Below are 12,500 nucleotides of genomic sequence, written 5' to 3'. Positions count from 1 at the left end.
TTTCTTGTTGTTGTATGGAAGTTCCCTGGTCATTAGAGTGTAAGGATTGGAAGTGGTTGAGCCACGTTTCCTCCGAGATTGGGGCGGGAACATTTTCGACGATAGTATCGTCCATTGACTTTAAACAGTTCCAAAACGATGCGTTGTCGGGATTTAATCCTAGTTCGTCGAGTTTCAGAGATGTTTCAGTCTGAAATGCTTTCCTTTTTGAGTCAAGGAGCTTTTTGTAATCAGTCAAGGTTTTGTGAAATTCCTCCCGTATGTCAGAGTCAAAGGGATCGCGATGTTTTTGATTTGACACTTTTCGTAATTCGTGTCTTTTTAGACGACATTCACGGTCGAACCATTTTTTTTAGACGTTGCCTTTACACGTTTACGTTTTTTTTTTTTGGTTTTAATCTTGAGGCAGATTTTAGATGTCGCAGTTAGAATGTTCACAGCATCAGCTAATGAGACATTCACGTCTTCAGTGTGTCGTTCCATATATTCACTTAGTAGGATTTGGATTGATTCCGTGTGTAACGTGTTTTTGAATTTTAAATAAGAGTCACTTTCCCAACAGAATTGGCTTGGTAGACTCATTAAGCTATCGGTACGATTTGAAGTTTGAGTAGCGTTTGTTGGTAAGCTGTTGTTAGCATTCAGCCATGCGGCGATGGCACTGTGGTCCGATAAGTGGGATGGCTGCTTAACAACAAAATTGGTAACATTGAGTAGTGTACACTGATCGCATATTACGTAATCAATAACGCTTGTCCCGTTTTTCCCATGAAAGGTGGGTCTGCCTAGGGTATCGCCATTAGCTCTTCTTAGCCATTCTTAAATCAAGGTTTTACAAATTTCTAGCAGTCTTTTGCCATGACTGTTTTTGACATTGTCAAAACAATTCCGTTGGATTGGCTGAAAAGCTGATTCTAACTGATCATTAGAGATTACGTTGTTGCCCTCTTGCGAGACAGTTTCGGAGTATTTTCCGGTTCTTGAATTAAAGTCTCCCATAAGTATAATTGATCGTGTCGGAGAAAAATCTATTATGTCTTGTTCTAGCTGATCAAAAATTTCGGGATCGAAATATTTCGAGTTACACGAAGGTATATATATACATATTCCACAAACGTGAATATCCTTCATCGAATTCAAAAGATCTTTCTTGATTATAAACCATACATAATTTTGCGTTGTTTTCGTGATTACAATATTTTTATCAAGTTTGTTCTTATAAAATAGAGCTATTCCTCCAGAGTTCCGACCACCTTTTCTCGATTGGTTAGGGGTGGAAAATTGTACAAATGATTTATATCCGGTTATTTCCAAATCAGTACAACTGCCAATTTCGGTTAGTATTATAAAATCAGAGTTATCAATAACACTCAAAAAATCAGTGTTCTGTAATTTGTTTCCAAGGCATTTGGAAGATATTCCGTTGATATTCCAAGCACAAAAGGATAATTTGCTTGAAATATCGGGGCGATCTTTAGTATCAATAATAGATAACTACATCATTTCCTCATTATACTGGTATAAAATTTATAGGAGTTTTAAGTAAGTGTCTCAATGTTCAAATAAAGTTTTTTGGTTGATTAGATAAATGATTTTACAAATCGTAGAAAGGATATGATTTCCTGAGGTATTGCTGTATTTGTTACGCTGCTGGATGGGTGAGTCTGTTCACGGGCAGTTTCCATTTTTCCGTTGTGCGGAAGCGTTTGATGCGGTGTGTTGGAATACTGATGGGGGACAGTGTGGTATGGCGCACGGGGTATCTTTTGGTGTGTTGTATTCGCAGCATGTGAAAGCGTTTGATGCGGTGCTGGTGCATTTTGATGTGGTGCAGCTTAGCTTGGTGTGGCGCAGGAGTTATTTGTTGCGGCAGTCGTGGTGTAACAAATGGCATTGCCTGAGGATGCGTCTGAGGGTTGTAAGGCCAGTGACTGGTGTGAAGAGGTGTGTTCTTGACAGCGTTGCTGTACGACGTATGACGCAGTAGTGGACTGGGACCTTGGAGGGATGGCGGGTGATTTTGTGGTGTTCTTTGTTGGACACGGCCGTAAATGGCGTCTTTCAGGTTTTTCGCGAAAAGCCCTTTATGGCGTTTAAGAATATGCTTGTGATCACGGAGAATATTTGGTTGATTCGCGAAAAGGTTTTCGTGCTTGATTAATTGTACATTGGGCAGTCTTGAGCAGCTACTGATTAACTGATCATTTATTGAAGTAATTAACGGAGCTGGGATGTCGTTACGGGGTAGAAGAGTGGAGAACAATATCTTGCTGGAAGGGAATTTCGTTGAGGCCTCAGTAATCAACATTAAAATGTTCGAGACAAGCAAGATCAGATGTTCAGCAAGATCATGCTGTATTCGAGCGAGTGTTGTCGTTGTTGTTGGTGCTAGCCGTAGACGCAGAAGTAGTAGGGTGCTGGGGATTAGCTGTTTTTTGCTTGTCTTGTCCCAGGTCTTGTTTACCATTAGCGAGTGGTTTTGTGGGGGGTTCTTGCAGGGGAGAAAAAGAGTTAGACGTTGGTAGATTAACAATGAGCAATTTGTTTTCGTTCCATTGGGCGCATTTTGATGAAGGATTTTCATATTCTTCATCACATTCTTTTTCCGTTGCGGAAATGATGTTTTCTTCCACTGTGCTAGGGGGTGACTGGCTCGACAGGTTACTACTGGCAATTTCCGGTGAATTCAATTTCTCCCAAAGTGATTTAATTTGATCTCTGAGAAACGTGACTCTGTAGTAGTAGTAGTAGGAGTAGCAGTAGCAGTAGCAGTAGCAGTAGCAGTAGCAGTAGCAGTAGCAGTAGCAGTAGCAGTAGCAGTAGCAGTAGCAGTAGCAGTAGCAGTAGCAGTAGCAGTAGCAGTAGTAGTAGCAGTAGTAGTAGTAGTAGTAGTAGTAGTAGTAGTAGTAGTAGTAGTAGTAGTAGTAGTAGTAGTAGTAGTAGTAGTAGTAGTAGTAGTAGAGCAAAGCACTGATTTGTTTAAATTATACACGTTTTCAAATTAAACCACGTAGCATGGGCATCGATCGATTGCTCCCTTGGATTCAGCTCCTCAAAAATCGATACCGTATCGGTTAGTAAACAAATACTTTCAAAGTAGCATATACATATGTGACATTCGTACAACTTACGGTTCCCTGAGTAAGTGGCTGTAGCATCGTGCAAGAGAAATTTCGCTCTGAACTTATCAAAGCAAAGAATGTTTTCTGTTGTTGTGGATAACAACCGCATTGGACGAAACTACAAAAGCTACTGAGTTAACTGAGCACTTAAAAAGTTGGTAGCGAAGCGGACGGGGCATAGACGGTACGTGAACACCCATGCCAGACGCCTAACGGGAGGCCTTTATTAAGTCAACGAGGCAGTCTTCTTCCCCTTTTCTTATCCTGACGCCATATTAAGGTTTTAGGGAACGCAATTACAAGACAACAATTGTTTACTGCGTAATTTCTTTTAAGTGGAATACCAAACCATTATTATCTGGGATATTTTCTGTCGTCGGTATTGTATTGGTAAATTAGCTTGTGTCTTTCTTATCTTACAGGTGACGTAGGCTTGGCTGATGTCCTTGCAGTGTTTGTTCGATGAAGACGTAACACGCCCTTAGAAGCAACTACATGCACATGCATTCCCCACTCCACAAAGTAGCGGAGCGATTATGGGATCGTTTGGGTAGACAGATGAAAATTGTACCGATGAATAAGTGCATTTCTTGGCAGTAAATTGTATGAGAAATACTCTTTTAGATGAAAACTGTTTAATATTAAGAGCTAAACTTCCCGTAAAAAAATGCCGAAATTCTCCTTATTTGGCGGTGCGATGTCCACCTGTTCTACCCAAGGATCCCACAATCCCTTAATCGTACCAGTCTCCTCTCAGCTTCTGGAGTGCAGTGGGGAATTGTGTAATCCTTATGTGACCGGCTTGGAAAAAACGTTAACAAAGCAAGGCTGTATATAAGCGTTAACAAAATAGACTTAATTTTTTAGGCAAATAGGGTACGTATTAAAAGTAGATCTTTGTATAAAAAAGTATATATCAACTCTGATAAATTTATATCCACAATGGCATTCTGGAAACTCGTGTAAATCTGTTCCGAGTAGCATTATCAGATCTTCGCTCTGTCCACTTTCAGTCAACGACGTTTTTTATCACGTCTTTTTTAAAGCCTTAACAAGATAGTATTTTTAGAAAAAATTGTTATACGTTCGTTGGTAGGTGTTCCCAAAATTATGTTAACCCCATGTGCCTTGGCCTCTTGATCATATTTTATAAAGTAAACAATTGGTAAGTTTAATTGCATGTCCATCTATCATATTTATGAGAGTCTGTCGTGACTTTTGGATCACTTTCAAGTTAACGAATTAATGAGTAGTGGTCAATGCAATGTTGACTTAGCCATAGTACCGTGGTAGCGGATGGCAAACTAAGAAATATAATCCACTTGGCTGTACGTGTATTCTGTTATCAAAATGTGATAAAAATTATGAAGTACTCTACGAGCAAGTAGTAGTTACTATTGCAATGCTTTAATTATCAACCACGTATAAATAAAGGATGATTGATTGATTGATTGATTGATTAAGTAGTCGGCGAAAGGGTTTTAAAATATTTTTGTCTTTGATTCTGCAAAATGAACCCTCAGTGAAACAAAAGAGAGACAAAAAAGTTTTATCAAGCTTCGCACCATACTTTTAGCATTTCATGGTGTTGTCGAACTTTTTAATGCTACTTTCCTTGAACCAAAAAAAAAAACACGCTGCGTTGAGTTTGTTACCGTTGTTTCAGCTTCTGAAGCGCATCCGATCCACACAAAATTCCTCTCCAAAATCCAAATTGATCGTTGACATTTTGAATAGCACTTAGCAAGTCCCTATTTTACAGTGGGTTCTTCCCTTGAACATCTGGTCACCTTATTACACGACGACTACAAGGTAGACCTGATTTGTGTTGGCCAAACCCTCCGTGGTTCCTCGTCAGAGGCTTTATTTAACAAGAACGTTGGGTTATAAACTAGATATTTAAAAACGGTCCTTGAGCCCATCCCATACGCACTCTTTTGGTCCCACAGGCGGTTTTTGAAAACAAAGAGTACATGTTTGTCCGGAGACGGCGTTCATTTGAATGGGAGAGGACAACATAAATGTTATCGCAGTTTAAGAGGGGCAGTGCTCAAATGCTTGCATTTACTTGATGATATTTAGCTAGTTATTCTTAAATGCTGGTCGCTAGTTCCGTGATTCATTGGTTTGGTTTTTCATGCTGTGTTGCGTCTGCAGCTGTTTTTCCTTTTGTGTTGTGAGTTTATCATTTTGGCGCTGTCTTTGTATGTTACTGTTATCTTACTGAGCCCCTTTTAGGTCATGATTTTTCTATGGCAAGTCGAGTCGGCCATTCCTTGTCGACATCGTTTTCCAGAATTTCACGGCAACAATCTCTCTGAGATTTATTTTTCTGAGGTCTTACCATGGTTTTGATCTTTGAAGACTGGATATCTTCAGTTACACTCTTACTGGGTGATAAAAGAGGCTAAACCAACTATACAAGAAGATAAATTTTTTCTTATTCGATAGATAAAAATTATCAATTCAGGTTGTAACCCCCCGTGCAAATTCTCTTTGGGCTGTTAATATCGACTATTTATAAAACGTTCAGGGTGGAGACAGGTGGGGTTCATGTGGCAATCTATGTATAGCAGAGTTGGAACAATAGGCGTGTTGGCCATATAGCCTTTGTTATGTGTTTTTCTGAATTTTCGAGTGTGGGGCTCACATTTTTGCCCTATAAGAAAGGAACTCAAAATGCAAAAAACATCAGATCTTAGACGTGCATTTCATTTGTCTTTTTCTGTGGAGTTATTGGTTTCATTTTTAAAACTAGGGCAATTAGTAGCGAACAACGTTTCGACGTCCTCGCGACAGCCCCAAGGGGAAGGGGGAGGGGAGAAAACTTCCATATATGTTTTGAAGAGCTTGAGATGATATCATCCATCGGTAAACACCTGGAGCAGAAAAACAGTTTTAAATTCTTATTTTTTTTTTCTATAATACACTTAATTTATTGTATTCTACACTTATTCTGGATAAATTAACTTTGGACTGAGCAAATTATTACTCAGTTGTATACACTTAACTTTGTTTTGAAGCACTTTCGATCCTGAAGAAATGTCAAAACAAACTTGTCTGCCTCGCTTATGAGACATTTTTTATTAGAGAACTTCAACGGACGGATATTAACACTCAGTCTAATTCTATCCGTGCAAAACGTTTCACATCTCAAATCACATCAGTGGAACAATGTTTCCACAATCTTTATACGTACTTTACCTACACCTATCTTCATAAATACTTCACCGCACAAGACACTGACATTTTGAACTTGACAATACTGTTATGAGGACGCCGAAACTTTTATTACTAATTTCGCTAGTTTTTATTTTCAAATGTTTCTTGAAAACGTCTCTAACTAAAATCTGCTTTGCAATTGGCTGGAAATTAAACAAATAAACTATGAGTCTCAATGTCGATTTGAATTTTAGAATTTACCTAATAAGTTATAATATGTATGCACGCTTCTGTAGACAGCAGGTGAAGTTGTGAATGCAAAACAAACTCAAAATTAATAAATTGTTCCTCTGAGTAAAGGAATGGGCGAATGAAGCCGAATATGATTGTGATAGCGAAATTGAAATGAAATAGATAGGAAGAGGGAAAGGACAGGATATGCACTAGATGCTTTGGAGAAGAATAAAAATAAAATACAAAGTGGCTGTATAAAGGTAAAAAAAAATTCAAAATTTCAAGTAGAAAGGAAAATTCTCCATATGCTTGCCTGCTTTGGAGGAAACTTACTCACGTCTAAATAAATTTCTGGTAAACGCTAAAGTTCGCAAGACTTGCAAGTTTTAATAAACGATAATGGTCTGCTATATTATGTCTATTTTTATCTCTGTATCACTATATCAAAATTGCATTACTTAGCAACCTTTATTTTGTAATTATAGACTTTAAGTTAATTTTGACTTTTAATTGTAATGCGCTGTAGGTCATTTACCTGTTGTCTTTAGTGCACTATAAATAATAAATCATCGTTGTTACTTTCGCTTTTCATTTGCATAACAGAACACGCTTACAGACAACGAAAGTGAAAAATGAGGAAAAGAATTTTTGTTGGAATTGATTTGCTCTTGTTGTGGGGTTTTTGTATACTCTGTGGCAACATTCTTGGACAAGCAGGTATTGCTCAGTAGATACTGATTCTAACTGGGTTTTTTTTAGTGCATCCAAACACTTTTTGTAAATGTGTTGAGAACTCGACTTTTCAAAAAATCTTAACCAGGTCGAAATTCGAACACATAAATTTTCGTATCATCTTTTGATCGCAAGAAGCTATTTACGAGAAAGAGATTCAGTTAAAGGGAAGTATCACGAAAATCATTTCAAAACCCAAAAATGTTTGGATGTCAGCAGAGACAACGAAATAATTGTCAAGCTTGTTAAAATTATCACCCCAGTGCAATAAAACTGTCGATTAGTGCCTTTGGCCAGAGACAGTGTAGGCCTGTTTAGATTGAAACTTGAAAAATATTAGGCTAATGTTTTTCAAGTTCTCGCATTTTTGTTTCCAAAATGCGCTAGAACAGATCACAAGTTGTTCCTTTCAAGAGTTGAGTTGATTTCGTTCCTCTCGTCATTCTAGAATTATTTGGCAGGTGATTGAAGGTCTTATTTCATCATTTTCAACAAAAGATATCAAAAACCCCATGATACTTCCCCTTTAAGAGCCTTAACGTATATGTTAAACTTTTAACAAAGTTTTATTTTCAATGACTGGTTTCAATCTTTAATTTTTACAAGCCAAGTTTCTCGGAATTAAGTGCATGTAGAAGCTTTCAGTGCTGAGGTGGGCCAGTTGATGTCTTTCAGTTATAAATTAACCTTGAGTGAGAATTTTTATTCATGCATGGAGGAGGCAAGCACTTCCCCGGCGACATTCGTTTAAATAGCTCATTCCCATAAAACACGTCTAGGAGTTTCCATTAAAGATGATGCCTCATAGCTATTTTTTGCCGATAGTGCTACAGTGTACAGTTGTAAGTTCTCAGTTAACCCCATCCGGGTTGGGGTTAGCTGAAAACTTACAGAAGACGTTTGTCTTTGATATTCGTTTGAAATTCATTTTTAGCCTTTTTCGGTTAAAATATTAACTCATTAACCTTTTTTATCGTTTAGTTTTCATGCGTTTTAAACCGGGACCATCATACTAAGTTTTTAAGTCTGTTAAAAATTAATCATTTACCATCTGTCACATGATCGTCAACTAAAGGCCACGCATTTCAGGCCACAAGGCTTTAATGGGAAATGAAGTGTCTGCTTGTGGCGTTATTAAACTATCGTTGGCATCTATCTTCTTGATTCCGATGCAGTCTTCGAACGTCATCGAACCTGCATACCCATCAATAATGATATGCGGACGGTAGAGTCTTTGAAGAAGGATCCGGTGGCGACTGAAACAAAATCTGGCCTTGGCAATTACGAACTAAAGCTCTACAGGTTATTCAAAGGAGTACGATACGATATCGTAACTTCTAAATATTCTTTGTTGCGTTTCTTGCGGTCACTATTGAAAGAAGGAGTCGTCAATTGACTTACAGGCCGCGACCAATTCTTCAAATGTTGGAACTTGCGACGACGATCTCAATTCTTGAAATGTTAGAACTTCGATAGTAGTACAAAAATGCTCCGATTTGTGCGACACTTCAACCGTTTTGTTTACTTCAAAATTGTTCTTTCAGATGCTTGTAGGTCACTGGAGTTTACTCCACCACATGACGGACACGCGCTTGTAAATCACGTGATGATGAATATTACTGTTGACAGACAAGACTCCTGCCGTGTTTCATGTTACCTTGACGACTACTGCCTGTCTTACAACTTCGGCCGCCTTAAAGACGGACATTTCGTCTGCCAACTGAGTGATTCAGATCACATACAACACCCAGAGGACCTTAAGAAGATTGAGGGATTTGTTTATTTAGGGACAGAGGTAATTGATAGCAGGGTGGAGTAGGCGGATTTGCCCCATCCCCAAACCTCCATAATTTCGGAAGCATTAAAGCTATGACAATGAGATTTGAAAGAGAGATAGTACGTCCAAAGATGTTTACTTTCATGAGCGCCAAATGGCGGCCATTTTAGATCTGCCATCTTGAATTTCTGCAATTTCAAAAATTGTTTGCCATGATAACATCTTAATCAAACAACACTAAACGACCACACCAATTTTTTTTCCGATAAATTAAAATTTCTGAAAAAAGTCCTCTAACGTTAAAAGCGTTATTCAGGTTCAAAGTCGCTGCGGGCAAAATCTGCTTTCCTCGGTCTAGGAGTGTTTAGGGTTAAGAAGTGCTCGTATCTTAGCGGTGAACAGTGCGACAAAAAAACTTCTTTTGCCCACTGTACTTTTTCTACAATTGTTTTAATTCACCAAATACCTCATCAAATCCCACAATTCACCCGCTCAGTTTTTGAGACACCACACTAGACCAAATTGTTTTGTTTTTGACATGCTTCTCTAAGATATCGACCGTGAAAGTAAATGGTTACTGTTTTCAAACTCAACAGAATGCCTGTTCCAATAACAACTGTTCTTCGCATGGCAAGTGTGCAATCAACCCAACAGATAATACCTACTACTGCAAATGTCAACCAGACTTTGTTGGGAAGTATTGTGATAAACATGGTACAGTAAAGTTTATCACGAGAGCAAGCTAATAAATTCCTAATTAACCTCTATATGCTGATCATTTGTGACTTTTTTCCGATTGACGATCCTTCGTAGAATTTTCAATTCCCGTTTAGAAACACCTCCCAGGTTATCACAGGAAAATGTTGCATGCTTAATAACTTTCATCTGGTGGGCACACTGTTGAATTGCATCAACAAAACTCAAATGTTAGAGTCACCATGCACAACCCAATAAACAGCAACACGAGAAAGTACTGCTCACTAGCTTTCATTTGAATGATCACACTTTACACTCTAGACTTTAGAGTTAAAGGTAATTTTATTTTCAATTGAATTCCAATTGATTCCACAGTAAGTCACTGCTCATTAGCTGTAACTCATTCACATTGTTGGTCTTCACCAACAGACTTGAAAGTAACTGAAAACCATCTCGTACAGCATAATAGGCAGTAACAGCCATGGACATTCCTCTTATATAGACGTTCTAATAGACGTTTCCCCAAATGTCGTCAATTTATTAACCTTTATACGTTTGCTTAGATATTGAAAAAACGTGGGGGGGGGGGGGGGGTAAATAAATATACGAGGACTGTGTGAAGGCAAAGTGTAGACATTGATTAGTAATGGAGACATTTCAATGATCAAATATGAAGGGGTAAGACTACACATGTAATTTACTTATCACTTTGCCATTCTATCGATATAATATTCTTCTTCATGTAATCTTTTCGTTTTTTTCAGCTGTTTATAAGAACTGCTCCGAAGCTCCGAATGAAACAGGAATCTATTATATGACGCTGGGTATGGAACCGAAGCATTTCCCTGTTTACTGTGATCAGACAAGCGACGGAGGAGGTGCTCAGCTTTTTAACTTTATGATTGTTCTTTTTTTCTCATTTGTGGAAACGGATTTCAGAAAATAAAAAAACGATTTAATGTTGACATATGTTGACATTATCCAATACCATCAACTGAATTTACCTTACAAAGGATTCTTGCTTTGTTTAAAAACCTCAAAAAAAGTCTGAAAAATGTTGCATTTTTTGCTAGGATCCCGCTCTGGATTGTTTGAAGATTTTAGATAATTCCACTGACAGTTTTCAACTAAAAATTCTAAAATCTCTCACCATTCACCGGAATAACCCAATTTGAATAGCATTCATGTCATTTTCTGATCAATTTAAATCTCCTTTTACAAATTTACGTCATTTAGATTATTTGTTACAGCCTGATCAGCTGGATACTGTCAAATTTTGTCAAATTTAAAGTTTTTGTGTTTTTTTTTTTCTTAAACTTCACCCTGATTCCTGCTCTCAAGATCTGTGGAAGATAAAAAAAATCAAGTACTTATCACGGAATAAGTCTTTTAACAACAATAAATCTAATTAGAGAACTCTACAACAGGCAGAAGAGATCATGTCACTTACTGGTACTTAATGCAGAACTCTGAGTATTTATTTCGGACGCGAATCAAGCCAAGGGTTTGGATATAGGTAACACTTTGAATATTAGAGGGCTTTTCAATTCAGTGCAATTAACAAATCAGGGTTCGAAGACTGAACTTGTTTTGGTTTCCATTGGTACAGAAAATGACACGAACGTTGCTAGTCAATCCCAGAGCACACAATTGAAAAAAGCTCTGGTGTACAAGTTCCTCGCACGTTTTTTTCTGCAGCAGATAAACACAAATTAAAATATTCAGATTAAACTTTTCAATTCAGTACAAGGTCAACTGAAACAATTCACTTCTTATTTGCTGTATTTACAGGCTGGACAATGATATTTAAAGTCGTTGCTGATGTTGCTCCTGTGTATATTGCCAACCTGTGGAATTCATCCAATACACATTCTGAAAACGTGACCATGGCCCTGGACACAACTACAGCTCATTTAGGGCACTACAAAAACCGCATTGTACTGGCTAAAAACTGGCGGGATTTTAACTCCAAGGAGGTATGTAAGAGAGCAACTTTTTAAGAGCAATTCTCCAGGAAAGTGAAGCAAAGTTGGAAATGAAAAATTTTAAACCCCCCCCCCCCCCCTTCGATTCTTGTGTGGAGGTAGGTTACCGTGGGGGATAAACAAAAACAACCATATTTGGATCGGCAGATGTATTGTTGCCATGGCAGCCGCACTAGATGACGTCGGCCTTAGGACCATGTTTTGAGCGAAAGGTCCATTCTCAAAAAGTAATAGTAAACGAGGTTCTCGGGTGCATGTAAACCAATTCAAATGAAATTCATACAGATGGTAGAGGCACTCTCCCAGTTTATAAAATTTGCCGTCAAAATAATTTGGGTATTATAAACAAGAGGAAAATGCTCGTCTTACTATGTTCCCTCTCAGCCATTTAGACAAGCGGGAAAAACAAGCACAACCATATTCGTAATTTCTCCGAAAGTACTCTTTCCACATAAACCAAATTAGCAGCAGAGATTACACAGATATCGATGATACTAAATATCATAAAATCAATTTGGGGAAAACTATATTCTGGCCATGGGTGCTGAAGACACCTGGAAAAAATTGCACAAAATTGCAAAATTGGTCATTTTGAGGGCTCTAGTATTTGGCTCAAACAGGCTTTAGAGAGAGAAAATGAGCTTCAAAAGTATCTTTTATCATCTTGTCTACTACGTACATTTAGTAAATAAGGTTTTGGCCAACAAATTTGATGAAATATAAATTGACACAAAACCTACTTTGAAGGTTTTGGGAATTTCTTCAGGATGCTTTCGTCGCGTGGTTCTCTCA

General features: G+C 38.0%; 2 protein-coding genes across 5 annotated transcripts in view; both read left to right on the top strand.

The window, feature by feature from the left end:
* The window catches only part of LOC146488733 (uncharacterized), a 25,111-nt gene extending 20,533 nt beyond the window's left edge, over nucleotides 1–4,578 (top strand). For all 4 annotated transcript variants that reach the window (XM_085113348.1, XM_085113341.1, XM_085113357.1 and 1 more), the window contains one exon: nucleotides 3,545–4,578. In XM_085113348.1, coding sequence (XP_084969474.1) covers nucleotides 3,545–3,588 — 44 coding nt within the window. In that variant the 3' untranslated portion in view covers nucleotides 3,589–4,578. The remainder of the gene's footprint in view (nucleotides 1–3,544) is intronic.
* Nucleotides 1–12,500, top strand: part of LOC146488730 (uncharacterized) — a 68,186-nt gene that overhangs the window by 44,111 nt on the left and 11,575 nt on the right. The window contains exons 2-5 of the mRNA XM_085113367.1: nucleotides 8,795–9,045; nucleotides 9,579–9,741; nucleotides 10,488–10,601; nucleotides 11,515–11,699. Of these exons, the coding sequence (XP_084969493.1) occupies nucleotides 8,795–9,045; nucleotides 9,579–9,741; nucleotides 10,488–10,601; nucleotides 11,515–11,699 (713 nt within the window). The remainder of the gene's footprint in view (nucleotides 1–8,794; nucleotides 9,046–9,578; nucleotides 9,742–10,487; nucleotides 10,602–11,514; nucleotides 11,700–12,500) is intronic.

Source organism: Pavona decussata, unplaced genomic scaffold, assembly GCF_977016875.1.
Source record: "Pavona decussata unplaced genomic scaffold, jaPavDecu1.1 SCAFFOLD_8, whole genome shotgun sequence".
Lineage (NCBI taxonomy): Eukaryota > Metazoa > Cnidaria > Anthozoa > Scleractinia > Agariciidae > Pavona > Pavona decussata.
Note: the sequence above shows the minus strand (reverse complement) of the source record. Positions and strands in the feature narration are given on the sequence as shown.